This window comes from Salvia splendens, chromosome 9 (assembly GCF_004379255.2).
Source record: "Salvia splendens isolate huo1 chromosome 9, SspV2, whole genome shotgun sequence".
In the NCBI taxonomy this organism is placed as follows: Eukaryota; Viridiplantae; Streptophyta; class Magnoliopsida; order Lamiales; family Lamiaceae; genus Salvia; species Salvia splendens.
In genome coordinates this window covers 4,103,555-4,122,121 of record NC_056040.1, presented here as the reverse complement: position 1 = coordinate 4,122,121, position 18,567 = coordinate 4,103,555, and the positions used below count along the sequence as shown (strand labels likewise).

Here is an 18,567-nt window from a genome sequence, read left to right as displayed (position 1 = left end):
ACATAAATCTAAAATCGGGACTAGATACCCTAGTCGAGTATTTGGATACTCGAAATCAGTTTCAAATGAGATATCGGGTATCAGTTTTTGAGAAATTTGGAATTGGGTATTCAAAATTTTCGGATCGGATATCTAATTTGATAGGCCTAAAACAACCAAAAGGCCATAGGCCTAAAACATGCAATGTATAAAGCGCTAAACAACAAATCTAACAAGTTAAAATTAATTCAATTGATGTAAGTGCCTATTTCACCATTTCGATCTAACTAAGTCACGCCCATATATTATTTGGTCACCATTATACTTTAAAATAGTGGGAAAAGGGTTTTATAGTTGACCAGGCTCACTGACTTAACACAGCAACACCACTGATTTCAAGGATGCACGGATATGGCAGTGAGAGAGCTCCTCTTCTTGGCAGACAAGTAAGCTTCCGATTTTAACCGATTCATTACTATTTTCCTCTTCATCAATGATGTATTATATACAATCGCCTTCTTTGTTTTTTGTTTCAGTTCGCGATTTTTTTTTGTAGACGCGATGCTCAATTTGCATGATTTGAATGCTTATGAAGTGTTTCAATTGTCGTTTAGAGATTTCAGTTCTGGTGTATGGAAGTTTTGAGCTGCTAGATCACTTAAAATATTATTTGAAGTAATTAGGTAATTCTGGATTGAGGGGGAAAAAGGTATTGAGGGCCTGTTTGGGGTTTAATTACAATCATTTCGGAAGAATTGCTATAAGTTGGGGGGATTTTGTAAGCGTGAACCTTGGCTCTTTCTTATTGCTTGAGCTTGATTAGGGCGGAAGAAGAGGAAATGGTGTTGAAGAAAATGGTCAGCTGACTGACCTTGAACATGGAGATGCTGTGCCGGTAATGCGGAATTGAATTGAACCTTGTATTAAATTGTTTTTACTCTTTTGCAAGGTGCTAACTTTTTTTCTTGTAAATACAGGCTGCAAATGTAGGATTTGGTAGAGTGTTATCACTAGTAAGATGGTGTCATTTTGTTTCTATTTGGTTAGTTAAATTTGTTGGCTGCGACTTGCTTCTTGTGTAGGTGATTTACATGAACTTCTCTTGTCAGGCAAAGCCCGAAGCAGGCAGTTTGATTATTGGCACGGTTGCTCTGTTGATTGCTTCGACTTCTAGTATATTGGTGGTAATGTGCTAAAGCTATGCCTGAGAAAAGTACTATATTGGCTCCTCCTATCTGTGTCAATGATGTCTTTTGATCTCATTGCATGTTAATGTGAATTTGGCAGCCAAAATTTGGAGGAAAGATAATTGATATTGTGTCTGGAGACACTGAAACACCTGAACAGAAATCTGAAGCTTTGAGTGCTGTCTATAGTACAATATTTGCAATCTTTACGATTGTTGTGATTGGGTATGTTGATTTTACCACACTAGTAGAATTAGGTTTCTACCTTTTGGTATGCATTGATATTTTTATTACTTCGTCATGAGATAGATGATAGAGTTCTTTTGCCGATTCCTCTGTATAAAGACTAAAGCCATTATATTTAGAGTGAGGCTTAGTTGTTCAAGTTGACTGGTTAAGTTCATCTTTTAACTTGTTCATACATTCTTCCATTCAGTTCAATTTGCACAACAATTAGAGCATGGCTGTTTTCATCTGCCAGTGAGAGGGTTGTTGCTCGCATAAGAAAGAATTTGTTTAGTCATCTTGTTCGCCAGGTAATGACCTTTACCCATGGTTTTTTCCTGTAGTGTTTCCTACTGAGATAAAATGTTAAATCATAGAAATCACTTGACTTACTTCAAATTATTTAAATTTTGGTAGGAAATAGCATTCTTCGATGTTACTCGGACAGGGGAGCTCTTAAGTAGGCTGTCTGAAGATACACAGATTATAAAAAATGCTGCAACTACAAATTTATCAGAGGCTTTGAGGAATTTTTCGACTGCATTTATTGGTGTTGGATTCATGTTTGCAACTTCATGGAAATTAACATGTAAAGTATTGATCATCATATTGAGTTCCCAGGCGACAATTCTTTCAATAATCGTGCTTTCTTGCAATCTTTTCAGTGTTGGCTTTGGTTGTTGTTCCGGTCATATCGGTAGCTGTGCGTCAATTTGGTCGCTATGTTCGGGAACTTTCTCACAAGACTCAAGCTGCTGCTGCAGTGGCTTCTTCTATAGCTGAGGTATCATTTAAATAAAGTTCCCAGTTATTCTCCATACCTCGATCGATTGTTCCATTCTCCTGAACTGTGTATAGGATCATAGAGGTACATTAACAAAAATAGGTTACTGAACTTCGAAAAATTGAAGCGCATTGTTTTAATAGATGTCTTCTGCTGTAATTATATGAAAGGGGAAAAGCAACAAAGAGAATGTAGTAATATCTCCAGCATATGGTCAATCTAAGATGCAACATCTCCATATGGTCTTTAAGTTGTATTTCAACGTAAGGATAAGTGCATATATTTTTGCTGCTTTCTTCACTTATGTGTGTTTTCTGTGTAGGAAACATTTGGTGCCGTGCGTACAGTTAGGTCTTTTGCACAGGAAGAATATGAGATCTCACGCTATTCTGAGAAGGTTGAGGAGACTCTAAAGCTTGGAATCAAACAAGCGGTGAGTTCCGTAATATCATATTTGTGTTTGAGTTTAAGGTCAGATTGCTTAAGTCTAATCTTATATCTTCCACTTATATTTATTTCCTGCAGAAAGTGATTGGTTTCTTCTTTGGAGGTCTTAGTGCTGCGTCAACATTATCAGTCATTGTAGTAGTCATCTATGGTGCTACTCTGACCATCAAAGGCGCAATGACTCCAGGATCTCTTACATCTTTCATTCTTTATAGCTTAACTGGTAAAAAATTAAGCAAATAGATGCATTATCAAACCCTGTACATGCTTCATCCTCAGTCAGTTACCCATTTTTCCAAGTGGTACATACATTTCCTAATTCGCTGATTTATCTGCAGTGGGAACATCGGTATCTGGCCTATCTAGCTTATACACAGCAGTCATGAAAGCTGCTGGAGCAAGTAGGAGGGTCTTCCAGCTCTTAGATCGTGGCTCATCCATGCCAAAATCCGGAAATAAGTGCCCTCTGGGGTTAGTTTCTGAACTGCTGCTGATTTATTTTGCTTAAGACTGCAAGAACACCACAAGTATCAACCTTTTTGTCCTTCATCCTGGAAATGATAGTTGTTTGATATCTTCTTTACAAAAGAAAATATTAGTCATAAACTAAGTTCTATCAGCCAAAGTTGCATATGTACCAATTACAACTTCTTGATCTGAAGTTCTGGCTGTGTGGTTTCCTGTCAAGCCATGTGGTCATATATCTCTTCAGTCTTTTCACATTAGTCTTAAAAAACTGGTTCAAAGTTTCTGTGTTCAATGTTGATTCTAGAGTATAACTGAATCACACAATTGAGCAACAGAGGAATCAGTTAAGTTTTCAACCTAGAATGAGATCTCGTTAGCTGAATTTAGGATTTATAGAGCCATAATTTTTATGACAGAGGTCAAGATGCAGAGGTTGAGCTGGATGATGTTTGGTTTGCTTATCCATCCCGCCCTAATATTATGGTCCTTAAGGTACTGATATATCTCCACTTCTGTGTTTAGAGCACTTAAGTTGTTGCAAAGCTCATACTAGGTGCTTTACATTTTTTGTCGTTTAGGGAATAACGTTAAAACTACACACTGGTTCAAAGGTTGCTCTGGTAGGTCCAAGTGGTGGTGGAAAGGTAAAACTTCTTGCTGTCTAATTTCAATTCCACTCTGTTGTTTTTCCATGTTCACGCCTTGCTATTCCATACAAAATTCGAGATAGATACAATGGTTTTGAAGAGACAAATGCTCGAAACTAGGAAGAACTTATAACTAGCTTTACCTAGAGCACGTTGTTCCCTTTCTCCCTCTGCTGCAGACCACCATTGCAAATTTGATTGAGAGATTCTACGACCCCAAAAAAGGAACTATTATGGTGAATGGTGTTCCTTTGATTGAAATATCTCATGATCATCTACACAAAAAGGTAATTTGTTAGTAGGAGTATATATTAAAGTGGATTTCTTGAAATCTTCTGGCTTATTTTTTACACACTTAGAGTTTCTGACAGATTTAAACTGAATATGTTTTCCAATTCTCTAAAACACAGATGAGCATTGTGAGTCAGGAACCTGTTCTTTTCAACTGTTCAATTGAGGAGAATATTGCTTATGGATTAGACGGGAAAGCAAGCAGTGCTGATATAGAAAACGCAGCTGTAAGTCTCATCAAACTTGTCATTGCCACCAATATTCAGCGCATATATGAAGTATGTTTGTCCTCTCTTCAATGACAAGCAGAAAATGGCGAATGCTCATGAGTTCATTTCCAAGTTTGCTGAGAAGTACCAAACGTTCGTCGGAGAACGCGGAGTGAGGCTTTCAGGCGGTCAGAAACAAAGAATAGCCATTGCCAGAGCTCTGCTGATGGATCCCAGAATCCTACTTCTAGACGAGGCAACCAGTGCCCTGGATGCCGAGAGCGAGTACCTAGTTCAGGTAATCTCTCTTCGAGGCTTAAATTTTACCTTCTTAATTCTCTGACTTCATCTTCTCACGAGTGTTATGATGCTGTAGGATGCCATGGATTCTCTGATGAAGGGCAGGACAGTGCTGGTCATAGCTCATAGGCTTTCGACTGTCAAGACCGCTGACACTGTGGCAGTCGTTTCTGATGGCCAGATTGTAGAAAGCGGCACTCATGACGATCTGCTGAGCAGAGACGGAATCTACACTGCCTTGGTTAGGAGACAGTTACAAGGACCTGCACCTCAAATATAGTTACACCAAGTTTTTTGGAGATTTTTACATTCTTCTCTACTAAGTTGATAAATTATCTGATAAAATAACTTCTTGTTCAGTGACTTGTAAGTTATAGTACTTGAATCAAAGAGTAGGTTTAAAACCTAACCTTGCTTCTCATGTTTAGTTGTGAATCAACATTGTTGCAAAAACTATTGAATTCTATGAGATCAAAACTCCATTTTACTGTTGAGATCTGGCTAATTACAAACAATCACAAGGAAGTAAACAATCACATTTTGATCAAAATTAGTGAAAAACAAACAACAATTTGAGACTATCTCAACAAGAACTAATGCCTTCATTTTGGCAATGATTCCATGAAATGCCTAATATTCTGAACATCTTCTTCTGTTTCTGGATACTTCTGTGGCCTAAAAAGCTTCCACATTCCAACAGAATGTTGACTTCGAACTGCAGATTTCTCTGCAAACCTTCCGTATATCTTCTCATGGTCCGGATATGGCTTCACATACATGTTATAGAATTTCAACCTACTCATCTTAACCAACTTCCTCAAACCAACCTCGTCCCCAACTCCACCTCTTGACCTCAAATGATCGATCACATTAAAACGAGGAACGATCTGCTTATCAAAGTTCGCCCCTAGGTACTCAGGAACCTCAACCAAACACTCAACACCAAACTTCATCTTACCAACCAAAAACTCAATCTTCTTCTCGATATCCTTTATGTCATAGAGGATCACCCGAGGCTCCTTCCACAACACCGTAAACGCATCTCTATATATCAAGCCATGTTTCCTCAAGCAATCAACCCTCAGCTTCACTCTGTACCCGGCCCTGAACTCCCCATCCCCAAAAATACTCTCCTTGATCGCCAACCGGCATTTCAAGCTTCGTAGCATCTCCAAACAATGCGAGAGCTCCCCATTTTCCAAACCAAGAACTTGTGGCTCTCTCACCACCTCCCTCCTAACATCACTCAAGCTGAATCCCAAATCCGAAAACTCATCGAGCAATGGCTTCAATCGCTTCTCCACTCCCAATGCAAGAATCCTAGGATATAAACGTACAACCCTATCGATTTCACTTCCCCGGACTCCAATTCCCATCAAGAACTCAACTTTTTCGCACAATTCATCCTCAGCCGACATGATCGGCATAGGCACATTCTCTAAAACCCTATTGACAGTGGCCTCACTAAACCCCAAACCCTTGAAACACCCCACACGCCTAGAAACATCATTTGGGCTCAACCCAAATTTCGAGGCTAGCTCAAGAATGTTACTAATTGCAATCCATGAAATGTTATGGATACCCAACTGATTAATACCCAATTTCCAGTTTTCCAAGAATTCAAAGTGTAGAACTCTGGGACAACTGGTTACTGTCGAAACAAGGAATTCTCGAGAGGGGTTTAACGATTGCAAGATCTTGAAATAATTTTCTGTTTCTTGGGGGGTTGAATTCCGTAAAAAATCGTTCTTTTTTAGGAAATTAGGGAGCTCGTGCGGTTGGAAGCCATACCTTTGGAAGAGATTGCAAAGAGGATTCAGATATTCGTGATGGGATGGTGAATTTGTGGAGACGGATTGGAATAATAATAACCGATTTTGGAATGGAGGAGTGAAGCAAATTGATGATTTTGTGATGTTGTGAAAGAAGGGTTTTAATCGAATAGCCATTGTTTGGTTATCATTGATCAGATCTCTTCGCTGAATTTGACGCAGGGTTTAAAGCGATTTTGGCCATTATTTGAAGAAAAAAAAAATAGAATGCTTGAATAAATTAATCACCATAAAAAACAAGTAGTATTAAATATTTTTCTTAACGTCTTACTGTGTTAGAAACTTAGAATGATTTTGTACATGGTTTAATATAGGTTTACTGATCGAAAATAGACAAATATATTCCCACCACTAGGCATTACGCATTTTTCAGAAGAATTTGGTAGGACATAATCTCAATTTATGATTTGTCTATAATTTAAATTTGATGATTGATATTAGGAGCAAAATGACATCTTCTGTCCGTTTGGAGCTTTGGGTAGACAACCATGGTGGTGGATACGTATTAAAGATTTTCGTTTAGAAGAATTTCATAGGATAATTTTTTATGTAGCTTTATCTATGATTTAGAAACCAATATCCCTAAACTTAATTGATTAGGCTCTCAACACTATTTCGAAAGGTTTATTCAAATAGATGTTTATTGAAATGTGCAGCAAGAGGGGATTAAACCTGCCATTGATGAATTATTATATCATTCAAATTTCAATACATATGGTCTCCTACAAATACCAAAGAATTTGCTTATCCAAAAAGAAAGTTGAAAAACTGATTGAACCGAATAAATTGATCGACTCATAGCAAGCATGAATCAAACTGTAAACCAAACAATGTGTGTGTGTGTGTGTGTGTGACAGAGAGAGAGAGAGGGGGGGGAGTGCTATTAACAACCACAAATGATCCATCACCATAGCTGATATTGATAGAAAGGAGAGCAAAACACTATTTTGACATTAGCTTCAACAACAGCTCGAAACAATGTATACGACACAAGAAAGGTAAACTGTATTACAATTCACAAGCATAGAAATGAACATATATTGGCAGGTCCCCGATTTATATGGAGCCGAGAGAGAGTAGACGGCGATCTCACTGTTGAATTTGACGAGCCAAAGCAACTAGTTGCTCCCACCGCCAAAAAGGTATCCCAATGAAGATCCACCACCCGGGGCAGCATGGACTTTAGTAGAAGGTCGATCCTGAAATATTTAATCCCAATGTCATTGATCAACTATATGGGAATGGTTATCAAACATGGTGATTAATTGTGACCAAGGTTTCCTAACATAATTGATCTCCGAATAGTAAAAAACAAAATTTCTGAAGCAGAAAAAACAGTGGTAACATCTAATTAACCAAATAAACACAAAAAGGATTGCTATAAACAATATCATAGAAACTTCAAAAGAGTAAAAGCAGCATGGGCCCCTAATTCCCCAGTCACCAGGAGCTTGCAGCTTACCATATTGCTCAATGGTTCCACTAGTAGGAAATATAATAAACATCATATGAGGAAGCAGTTATTGTATATTTAATATTGACAAAAAATGGCATCCATACCGTGAGGAAGTTCCCAGTGTTCTGTCCATCAGCACGGTAATAGTTATTCTTCTGATTTCCCTGGATACCAGCAGGAATCTGCTTTGGAGCATCACCAGATGGTGCAGCAGAAGGCTGCTTCTCCGCTGTCACGGACGTAACTGGGGCTGGCTTCTCAACAGGCGCCTGCACATTGTTTGAGGCAGGTTTCGCAGCAGGAGCTTCCTCACCTCCAAGAAGGTAGCCCAAAGAACTCTGCCCTCCACCACTGCTAACTCCACGACGACCCATTTACTCTGCAAAGATGGAGATTCAACTTCCTTCACTACATAACTCAAAAGGACATAAAGAAAAAAAAATTGAAAAAAACTTCCTTCACTAAAATCAGAATTAGCCTAAGAGAACAAACCAGATAGTAAGGTTCTACTGTGATTCACATATCACAGAAAGGATTTGAAAAATATCAAATCGCTTGTCTGTTGAATGGAGTAAAAAGAATTTGCCATAGGATTACACCAAAAGATTATGTGGTGACATAAATTGAACATAACTGGATCTTCTTCAGCATTTTTCATTTTTGATGAAAATTGTTCAAAATTTCAAATTATAAATAAGATCCAAACCAAATTCTAAAGCTTCAAGTTTCAGCATCAAAAATTGAGTCTCTCTCTCTCACAGTCACACAAACTACACAAACTCCATTTTCAATCAACTACACATTTTCCCCAATCACCCGATTTAAATAAAACAAATCACCAAAATTATGAATTAATTCCCAATTGCATAAGAAATACAAGTTGATCTCGTATATCCAGTGACAGATTGCAAGAGGCAGAAAAGTAGCAAACGGCTGACTACAATAAAAAGCAACAAAATAAATAATGACGAATGAATAACATATATAGTGGATGAGAAAATGACAGACCGCTGTCGAAATCAGTTTCCCAGCAGCACAAATAATAGTAATTTTTTACGAACTAAAACCATAAGAAATAAAACAAATCACCAAAAATTATGAATTAATTCCCAATTGCATAAGAAATACAAGTTGATCTCGTATATCCAGTGACAGATTGCAAGAGGCAGAAAAGTAGCAAACGGCTGACTACAATAAAAAAGCAACAAAATAAATAATGACGAATGAATAACATATATAGTGGATGAGAAAATGACAGACCGCTGTCGAAATCAGTTTCCCAGCAGCACAAATAATAGTAATTTTTTACGAACTAAAACCATAGATCTGAATTATAAACAATATAAACAATCACAATTCTGCATCATTCAAAGCTTCGGCATCGAACCACAAATACGCAAGAGAGAGGGAGGAGGGCGTTACCTGTGTTGTGAAGAATCAGATCTGATCTGCGGAATGAAGTGGCAAATGGGGAGAGTGAAGGTCGTAGGTATTCATTTCCTTTTTTTTTTATTTTTTGTTCTATTGTTTTTTTAATCTCAGCTCTACGATTTTGTTATCCGAAGGTTAGATTGATGTCAGGTGTCATTTAATAATGCAGATTTTCAGTTGAATAATGCACACCCCTAATAATGCAAATTTTTCATCAAATAATACAGATCATCACGGCCATCCAATTCAATGATCCAATGGGGTTGTGATTAAAAAGAACATAGGACTGAAAAGCTGCGAACAACCTTAGAACACCCAGATATATATATTTAGATTACAAATTTATTATGACGTCTGATTTTTTAATTACTGGCCTCTTATTTAATTTACCACTACTACTCTACGGACAAAACTCCCTTCGTCCCAATTTAGGAATTCACTTGAGTGTCGTCGTTAGTTTTAAGAAAGGTAAGGAAAAATTACTAGAATAAAATAATAGAATATGTGTTCTACTTTTATATATTAGTTTTATAATAAAATGTAAGTGGAAAAAGGTAAGTGAAATAGGAAACCTATTACCATTTATAAAATATTCTAACTAGGACTCCTAAAGTATGACACCCAAAAATGATAAATCAGAACTGCTCAAGTGAGACGGAGGGAGTACTACTAATGCTCCCTTTTGTTCCATAGTAGTGGAGGCATTCATTCTTATACAAAAAAAAGAGTGTAATGTAGTATATTAAATAAAAAGATAGTAAAATATGAGAGAGAATAAAATAACAGTAATAGAGAGGGAAAAGTAAGAATGAGAAAATATATTAATACTCCTTCCGTCCTACAATAAGAGTCATATTTTGCCATTTTTGTTCGTCCCACAATCAGAGTCACACTTCATTTTTACCATAAATGGTAAGTAGGTCTCACATTCCACTAACTCGCTCCACTGACATAAGTGTGTCTCATATTTCACTAACTTTTCCAACTCACTATTATTTATATTTCTTAAAATTTGTGCCCACAATAAGAGTGATTTCTATTGTAGTACGGAGGGAGTACTTTTTACTAAAGAATAAAATGACTATTATTATACTCCCTCCGTCACTAAAGAATATGCACTTTAGGTGCGACACTAGTTTTAAAGGAAAATTGATAAAGTAAGAAAGAGCTAGAGAGAAAAAGTAATTAAAGTATTGTTAGTGGAGAATAGGTCTCACCTCATTAGAGAGTAAAGAGTTTCTAAAATTAGAAAGTGCATATTTTTGTGGGACGAATTAAAAAGGGAAGAGTGCATATTCTTATGGGACGGAGAGAGTACAATACTAGTACATGAGATTTAAAAAAAAAAACTCTTATACGTATTAATAAATAAAATATTATATTTCATCTTTCAAGTTAATGTATAAAATACTAGTTGTAATAATTTTTAAAATCCCATATTATATTCTAGAGTGTGATTTCTATGGTTGAATGGAGGCATCTTTTTATTTTATACTAGGTCTGTCAAAATGGATATTGGGTATTGGATACCTGATATGCAATTGGTTTGTATCAAAGAAACAAGACTGGTGTGCGTGTGTGCAAAGTGCAGATCAAACAGGTCCAGAGGATTCACTCAACCGCTAGGCCTAGGAACTCCCTAAATTTATTTGTCTGTGTCGTTGGATACTCTCAATTACTATCAAAACCTTAACCCATTTACTATTGGCTAGTATAGGGTAGTAAGGATCGATCCCACAGAGATGGACGGGGTAAGCAAGTGTTCAGAGGACTTGGATGGGGTTGGCTGCTGCCACGCAACTCATGTGTTAAGACTTGTTTTAACTTCTAGACTTGGGAGAAATTAAAAATGACTATCATGTCTGCTAGACCTACGGAACAGAAAAAGTACGTGTGCATGCATGAGTAACAGAAATGTAGTTTAACTAGAAAAAAATCAACAACTAAACTACTAGACCAGGTAAACATGTTTCTAAAAATGGCTGGGCAATTCGTAACATGCAGAGGGGACCATTTTCCCGAACTAGCTAAGTCGACAGAAAAGCTGCAGAAAGTAACAACACCAGTGACAGATCCGACTCCTAACTAACTTCTACATTCATCTTCTCCAACAATCTAATTAAACAGAGGCGAACAGAGCATAAAGCGTGCGAAAACAGAGTAATCACAAATCCGACTTCAAACATTGCGATCAAACATGAGATGATTAGATCTAAACTATTAGGTCGAGCAAAACAAGCACAAAACAGTAAACATCCATGACCATGCAAAATTCAGAACATCACGACTCAGATCCACAACTCCGTTTAACAATTCAACTCAGATCAACCAAAAACCAACTCCAATACGTCAAACTCATACTCCTCAACTCCGATTCAACAACAAATCAACTCCGATCAAACCGATCTCCACTCCAAATCAAACATCAATTGCGAAAAGCATCCAAAACAGTAAATACCAACAATCAACATTAGAATCAGCTAAACAGAAAACAAAACTTCAATAACTATGGTATTTAAGGTTCAACACGGAAATAGTAAACGCCGAGCTTCTAAAATGATGAAGCCTCGGCTCAAAACGACAGAAAACAGTAAATTGTATCTTCGGCCTTCACGAGGACGGTGTTACACCACAGTAATTGGACTAGGCTACCACGAACTCCCAGAATTTACCCTATAATTACTTAAGTGCGCAGAGAAATGTGTGTGAAGTGATGAGCTAAGAGGGAAAAGTGAATGTAATGAATCCTCCTCATCTCTTCATGTTGTGTCTCTATTTATAGCTGAGGCTCGAACTTCTAGGGTAATTTCTCTGCTAATTTGTCATTTTGCCCTCCTAGAAAGTCCTTCAAAAAGATACTTTTCCGCTCACAGTTGCTTCCGCAATCTCCTGGATCAGGTTGCAGCTGGCTTCTTCATTCCATTTTCCTTCAGTTTCCTCTGCTTGATAGATTTTTCCTTCCGTTTCCTTGACCTGGCAGATTCTCTACGCACCTAAACTTAAAACGTGTATTAGTTCATAGAAATCATAGAATTTAACCTCATAACCGATGCATGAAATCGGCCTTATCAATACCCGTTATCCAAAGCCAAAAAAATCGGGTAATTGGATACCCGAAACCCGAAAAATCGGGTTTTTTTTAAATTAATAAATTATATTTTTTCTAATTAAGGGCATCCGCAGTGGTGCGGATGTCCAGGCGGAATTCCCAAAAACACCTCATGCCATGTCATAAGGACTTCTCATTGCACTGCCACGTCATACGGACTTCTCACTGCACAGTGGCGGAATTCCCGTGTGGAATTCCCGACGGAATTCCCACATTAAAAAAATCACAAATTTACAAATTAAACAATTTCCGGAAGTAAACAATTTACGTAATTAAAATTTCGATGAAAATAAGGAAAAAATTATATTAAAATAAGAAAAGTACATTTCACCAAATAAAAAAAATACACTTCAATAATTAAAAACTACATCAACGACAACCCCTACGCTGCCACACTTCTTCAATAATATCGTTCTGGAGTCGAACATGGGCTTGTTTTTGGCGCATGTCGGCAAATGCACGGACTAGATCGACGTCGTCATGAGGAATCCCCCATGCGTAGCAGTGGCCAGGCCGTGGCTTGGACCCGCAGCATCAACATCATCATTGGCCCAATCGGTCAGTGCTGGACCTTCATCTTCGACGATCATGTTGTGCATGATAATACATGCGTACATAATGTCGGCGACGCTGTCAACGTACCACAGCCGTGATGGACCCTTCACTGCAGCCCATCGAGCCTGAAGCACACCAAATGCCCGCTCCACATCCTTGCGCGCTGCCTCTTGACGTTGCGCAAAATATATCTTCTTCGCATCCGTTGGGCCTCTGATCGTCTTCATAAAGATGGGCCACATCGGGTATATCCCATCCGCCAAATAATAGCCCGTGTTGTGCTGGTTGCCATTGGCGACGAAGTTGACGGCCGGACCGACGCCCATGCATTGGTCGTTGAAAATGGGAGACGACTAGAGGACGTTGATGTCGTTGTTCGACCCGGCTACTCCAAAATAGGCATGCCATATCCACAACCGGTAGTCAGCTACCGCTTCAAGGATCATCGTGGGATTCTTGGCCTTGAAACCGGTAGTGTACATCCCTTTCCATGCAGCGGGGCAGTTCTTCCATTCCCAGTGCATACAATCTATGCTGCCCAGCATCCCCGGGAAGCCGTGCTGAGCCCCGTGCATATCCAGCAGAGCCTGACAATCTTCGGGGGTAGGCTTCCGAAGATATCTATCCCTTAATATCTCCCTAACGCCCTGACAAAAATACTTCAGGCAGTCGTGGGTTGTCGACTCACCGATGTGGAGGTACTCGTCGAACATGTCTGCCGCACCTCCGTACGCGGCAGTGCACTTCTGAATCGGTGTGTGGTCGGGTTTACCCGCTGCATCCTCCCGCACCCTGAAATACCCGTATCGACGCTCCAAAGCGCCAACGATACGCATAAACAGCGGTCGTTGCATCCTAAACCGCAGGGCTGGCAAATTGTGCGGATTGGGTCGCTATCGGGTCAACCCAATATCGACCCAACCTTATCGGGTCCCAACCCAACCCAACCCGAAATCATCGTGTTCTTATCGGGTACAACCTAACAGATTCGTGTCGGATTCGTGCGGATTTCGTGTCATCCAAAAAAATATCGGTCATCTTTTACTGATAGTAAGTTACTACACAATATAGTTTAACGCTATACGATAACGACCGACATATGATAATATATAATTAATATTTGATATTACACGATAAAATAAGATATTACAAATTAAAATAATTAATTTAAATAGTTTTTAAATCCAAATAATAAAATTAAAGTATATTAAAATTAAATCTAAATAATAAAGTTAAAATAATTAAAAGAATTATTTTTTAATAAAATTTAAGTATGCAGTAATATTTTTTTATCATAAAAATAATTAATAATAGTATTAATCATATTTTTACTAATAAAATTGAAATATAATATTTTTTAATTAATAAAAATAATTAAAATGAAAATTTAATATATTATTTTAATTAATAAAAATAATCAAAATAATTATTATTTTTCTTAACGGACAACCCAACCCGACCCAACCCAACCCAAAATTTTCGGGTTCTTATTGGGACGACCCTATAAGGACCCAAATCCTAAACGTGTGTGTTCGTGTCGGGTTAACTTCTTACGGATTCGTGTCGGATTATCGTGTTGGATCAAAAATTGTCAGCCCTACTAAACCGTCACCGAAATAGGGTCTCCCCAAACAGTGGCTCCGGCGCAAAGTAGTCCTCGTACAACCGATGGTGGGCAGCGAGGTGGTCGCGGGGTACTATAGTGCTACGGTGGATGGGTCGAGGCACCGCCGGTGCCGAGGCCTCTTGTTCCTCCCTAGCCGCGGCCTCCCGTATACGTGCCCAAATCGGAGCCATTATGTCTTCATGATGGCCACTACCACTACCAGCCATTACTATTATATAAAAGAAATTTAGAGAGAGAGAAACTTGTTAAAACAAGTGGTGCGAAATGAAACGAAGTTCAACGAGCGGTATATATAGACATTGCAAAAAAATGAAATAAAGCGGAATTCCACGTGGAATTCCGCTTAACACCGCGGACCTGCGACGTCCTCAGCCCAATTCCGTATCCATGGCGGGCACGCCTAATGGCGGACGCCCGCGACGGAATTTCGGGACGTCCGTGGGAATTCCACGCGGAAGTCCGCCATTGCTGATGCTCTAAATGGAGTATAATTTTCTTTTTTAATTACATTTTATTTAATAGTTAGTGTAATAGGCTATTAGTGACTTGCGGTCGTATACCGGTATCCCAAAAATTCATAGCGCCTCCCTCACCTCTCCTGCTCTGCCCTCTCGCTTGCGCCTCCCTCCGCCGCGGCGTCTCCTCTCCCAGCATCGCGTGCTCTCCTCTCGGCTCCCGCTCTCTACTGCCCAGCTGCCGCCTTCCTTTCTTCCGCCATCTGCAACTGCCAAAGCCTCCGAAGACGCCGGAATAGTAGTTCTGTCACTGCCTCAATTATTGGCAATGTATTAAATCCCCATATCAAATTAAAGCTACTGCCACCTCCATCTTATTTGAGTTATGTTTCTTAGATTCTGTTTGAAAGGAAAATTTTATGCCTTGAGAATTGCAATGAGTTTATAATTCTAAGCTTCGATTTTAAAACGCAAAAGAAAAATGGTGTCTTGATTTTAAAAACACAGGAAAATGGGATCTTGATTCTAAAACAGAAGAAAGATGGCGTCTTGATTCTGAAACACTAAAGAAAAATGGTGTCTTGATCATTAGAACTAAATAATAGTATTAAATAAATTTTAAAATTTTGTATTTAATTTTCAAAAAAAAAATCAAAATCAAAATTACAATCGGGACTGGATACCCGATTTTTCGAGATTGGATACCCGAGTCGGGTATCCGAGTACCCGAAATCAAATTCGGATCGGGTATCGTGTATTGATTTTTGGGAATTTCGGGATCGGATACCCGAAAATTTCGGATCGGGTATCCGCGGGTACCTGATTTGACAGGCCTAATTTATGCATATATAAAAGCCAAGTTCGAAAAAGTTTTTTTTTCCGCCCACTTTCATGAAATATTGATAAGTATATCATATAATTGTATTAGCATATAATACAATATTAATATATGATTGATTTGATATAGAGAATAAAGGGATGTCAATCACACTCTTTTTTACCATTGGATAAAAATAAGATCAAGTGGTCTCTCTCTCAATTTATTTTATTGACCAATGAGATTATGCCATTTGTAACAATTTCATAGGTCAATAAATATTTTATTTATTATTCAAATATCTTTTATATATTAAATGCAATATATAAAAAAATATACTAAAATTCATATTTTTTTATCCTCTACAAATTGAGATCACATTTGCTATAGTTCTATTCACAAAAAAATCTCTATTTCTCTCTACATGTATCTTTCTTCAATTTTATTATTTCTCATTTTTTAAAAAAATTTATTCACCATGAATGATGGGAATGATATGTTCTCTAGTTCCCAAAATTTCAATCATCCCAATATTATTTAGATTTAATTGTTGCAACTTATGATTTTTATTTATTTGTTTAATTTTTTTTGTCATTTTTTTAATTTATAATAATTTTTTCTTATAATATAACCTATACATATATAAAAGCCAAGTTGTGAGAATTTTTGTTTTTCGATTTTCATGATTTTTTAACTATATAATTTTACTAGCATGCACTATTGGATATTAATACAAGATTTGTTACATTTGTCAAATCATAGTTGTCATGATTGAAAAGGTTAAAAATTAAAACCAATGGTATATTATACTACTACTATTATCTAATGGGTAAAATAAAAATTCACTTATCGTATTGCATTGATGCTCGATTGATTTGATCAGTGAGAGGAATGTGTTAATGAGATTTTTTGAGGCAATGTATACATTTGTTTGGTTCAATTTGTGTTGTTTTTTATTAACCTAACTTCGCGCTAACTATGTAAAAGTCATTTGTGCAAATTGCATCCGATACGAATTTCGTAAAACAGGACATAAAGAAATAAAATGAGTAAAATATGAAAGACCAAGATCAAATGTGAAATCCAAGTCCCCTAGCTCAAGTGGTTGAGAAGGTGGCAAGGATATGGCACCATCCTGGAGGTCTTGAGTTCGACTCCTGGATGGCGCGACTTTGGGATTAATTTCCCTGTGGGCCTGTTCAAGGTTGTTTCCTTGGGGCTTGGCAAGCTTTCGAGCCTGGACGCGTCTGAGGGTGGCGGGCAGTCTACCGGGGCTGAACTCGTCGGAGGGAGTGCAGTCTACGAGCCAACATTGGCTAGTTCACGCCCGAACCCGTCGGAGGGAAGCTAAAGTATTCGAGCCACGAGGACGAGGGGCTGTGGCGGGCTAGTTCGCTTGCCGAATGTATCTCGAACTCCTATGTATGAAAAAAAAAGATCAAATGTGAATAAAGTAAAAGAGAACAAGATAAAAAGTGAGTAGTAAATTAGAAGTAATTTTTTATTTTAAATATAAGACTATTTTTTATGGATGGCTGGAAATGGAGATGAGACTAGAATTTTTGTTTTCCTCTTTTCATGATTTTTTTAACTATATAATTTTAGTAGCATGCACTATTGGATATTGATACAAGATTTATAGTATGAGATATATGACATAAAAGTGTTGTTAGATTTGTCAAATCATAGTTGTCGTGATTGCAAAGGTTAAAAGTTAAAACCAATGGTATATTATACTATTACTATTATCTAATGGGTAAAATAAAAATTCACTTATCGTATTGCATTAATGCTTGATTGATTTAATCAGTGAGAGGAATGTGCTAATGAGATTTTTTTAGACAATGTGTACATTTGTTTGGTTCAATTTGTGTTGCTTTTTATTAACCTAACTTCGCGCTAACTATGGAAAAGTCATTTGTGCAAATTGCATTCAATGCGAATTTCGTAAAATATGAAGTAAAGAAATAAAATGAGTAAAATACGAAAGACCAAAATCAAATGTGAATAAAGTAAAAGAGAACAAGATAAAAAAATGAGTAATAAATTAGAAGTTATTTTTCATTTTAGATATAAGACAAATTTTTTTGGATGGTCGGAAATGGAGATGTGAGACTAGCATGCTCATAGAATTCACATACCATAGAAAACTCAACAAAACAACTTCACCGCGCTACACATTGGGTCAGTGGAGCCAGCAAGGCTTCATCCCAAAGTCTTGGTATGCTTCTAAAATTTATATAGGTAATGTCATGACCACCATTTTGGTCATAGTTTTGAGAAAACAAAAGAAAATGAGGCAATATAACCATATACCTACCTTAGAAATATGTTCTTCACTCAAACCTTTCAAGCATATATTAATTCATTGTTGATGCCAAATCCTAGACCAATGCACAATGAAATGTGAGTTTTGTTAGCTTGTAGCTGTTTTTTTGTTGAACTGTTGTAAACAGTCATATACTACCACTTATTTCATAAATTGAAAACATATAGTTGCATTTGATTTCACTTTGTTAATTTTTTCGTGTTTTTCAGTATAAAAAGTATGGTTGATGTACTCAAGGATCCAAATTTAAATTAGTCCACTTTTTTACCGAGGTATGTGTTATTGTGAGTTACTATATTATTTTTCATGAATGTCATCCTTATAAATTGATTGTTAATTACATGTAGGGTGATTGGTGTCTCCTTCTGCAAAAGCCTCAATGCATTCTGAATGTGAGATTAGGGTTACACATGTAAAAT

The 18,567-nt window shown here is 37.4% G+C and overlaps 3 protein-coding genes across 6 annotated transcripts; 1 reads left to right on the top strand and 2 right to left on the bottom strand.

Annotated features, from left to right (window-relative positions):
* The first annotated feature begins 272 nt into the window (after window positions 1–272).
* Window positions 273–5,031, top strand: LOC121748397 (ABC transporter B family member 25-like). 2 transcript variants are annotated; one of them, XM_042142723.1, is made up of 17 exons: window positions 273–425; window positions 803–874; window positions 957–992; window positions 1,089–1,163; window positions 1,267–1,391; window positions 1,603–1,702; window positions 1,809–1,980; window positions 2,057–2,175; window positions 2,498–2,608; window positions 2,701–2,845; window positions 2,961–3,093; window positions 3,507–3,582; window positions 3,669–3,734; window positions 3,917–4,024; window positions 4,148–4,255; window positions 4,338–4,535; window positions 4,614–5,031. In XM_042142723.1, exons 1-17 carry the CDS (start codon window positions 381–383, stop codon window positions 4,815–4,817), a joined length of 1,893 nt encoding a protein of 630 aa, XP_041998657.1. In that variant the 5' UTR covers window positions 273–380; the 3' UTR covers window positions 4,818–5,031. The 2 variants fall into 2 exon arrangements, with proteins under 2 accessions (XP_041998657.1, XP_041998658.1); XM_042142724.1 differs by lacking the exon at window positions 273–425 and adding an exon at window positions 598–662 and having other exon boundaries at window positions 957–1,021.
* On the bottom strand, window positions 4,994–6,542 carry LOC121748399 (transcription termination factor MTERF15, mitochondrial-like). Its single transcript, XM_042142725.1, has one exon. The coding sequence runs from the start codon at window positions 6,484–6,486 to the stop codon at window positions 5,140–5,142; it is 1,347 nt and encodes a 448-aa protein (XP_041998659.1). The 5' UTR covers window positions 6,487–6,542; the 3' UTR covers window positions 4,994–5,139.
* A 724-nt stretch (window positions 6,543–7,266) lies between these two features.
* LOC121749807 (protein SPIRAL1-like 1) lies at window positions 7,267–9,398 on the bottom strand. Of its 3 annotated transcripts, none has more exons than XM_042144450.1 (3): window positions 9,248–9,398; window positions 7,930–8,204; window positions 7,267–7,568 (listed from the first exon to the last, which is right to left on the bottom strand). In XM_042144450.1, the coding sequence occupies exons 2-3, from the start codon at window positions 8,197–8,199 to the stop codon at window positions 7,488–7,490; spliced, it is 351 nt and encodes a 116-aa protein (XP_042000384.1). In that variant the 5' UTR covers window positions 8,200–8,204; window positions 9,248–9,398; the 3' UTR covers window positions 7,267–7,487. The 3 variants fall into 3 exon arrangements, with proteins under 3 accessions (XP_042000384.1, XP_042000387.1, XP_042000386.1); XM_042144453.1 differs by lacking the exon at window positions 9,248–9,398 and adding an exon at window positions 8,915–8,985; XM_042144452.1 differs by lacking the exon at window positions 9,248–9,398 and adding an exon at window positions 8,665–8,741.
* Window positions 9,399–18,567: the final 9,169 nt, after the last annotated feature.

What these genes read in the sequence shown, in the direction of transcription:
- LOC121748399 (XM_042142725.1), bottom strand. Translation starts at nt 6,486, where the DNA reads ATGGCTATTCGATTAAAACCCTTCTTTCACAACATCACAAAATCATCA.
- LOC121748397 (XM_042142723.1), top strand. Translation starts at nt 381, where the DNA reads ATGCACGGATATGGCAGTGAGAGAGCTCCTCTTCTTGGCAGACAA. An exon ending in TTGGTAGAGTGTTATCACTA is followed by an intron (nt 993 to 1,088) that starts GTAAGATGGTGT and finishes TTCTCTTGTCAG; the next exon opens with GCAAAGCCCGAAGCAGGCAG. An exon ending in TTTACGATTGTTGTGATTGG is followed by an intron (nt 1,392 to 1,602) that starts GTATGTTGATTT and finishes TCTTCCATTCAG; the next exon opens with TTCAATTTGCACAACAATTA.
- LOC121749807 (XM_042144450.1), bottom strand. Translation starts at nt 8,199, where the DNA reads ATGGGTCGTCGTGGAGTTAGCAGTGGTGGAGGGCAGAGTTCTTTGGGC. An exon ending in ACACTGGGAACTTCCTCACG is followed by an intron (nt 7,569 to 7,929) that starts GTATGGATGCCA and finishes TAAATATTTCAG; the next exon opens with GATCGACCTTCTACTAAAGT.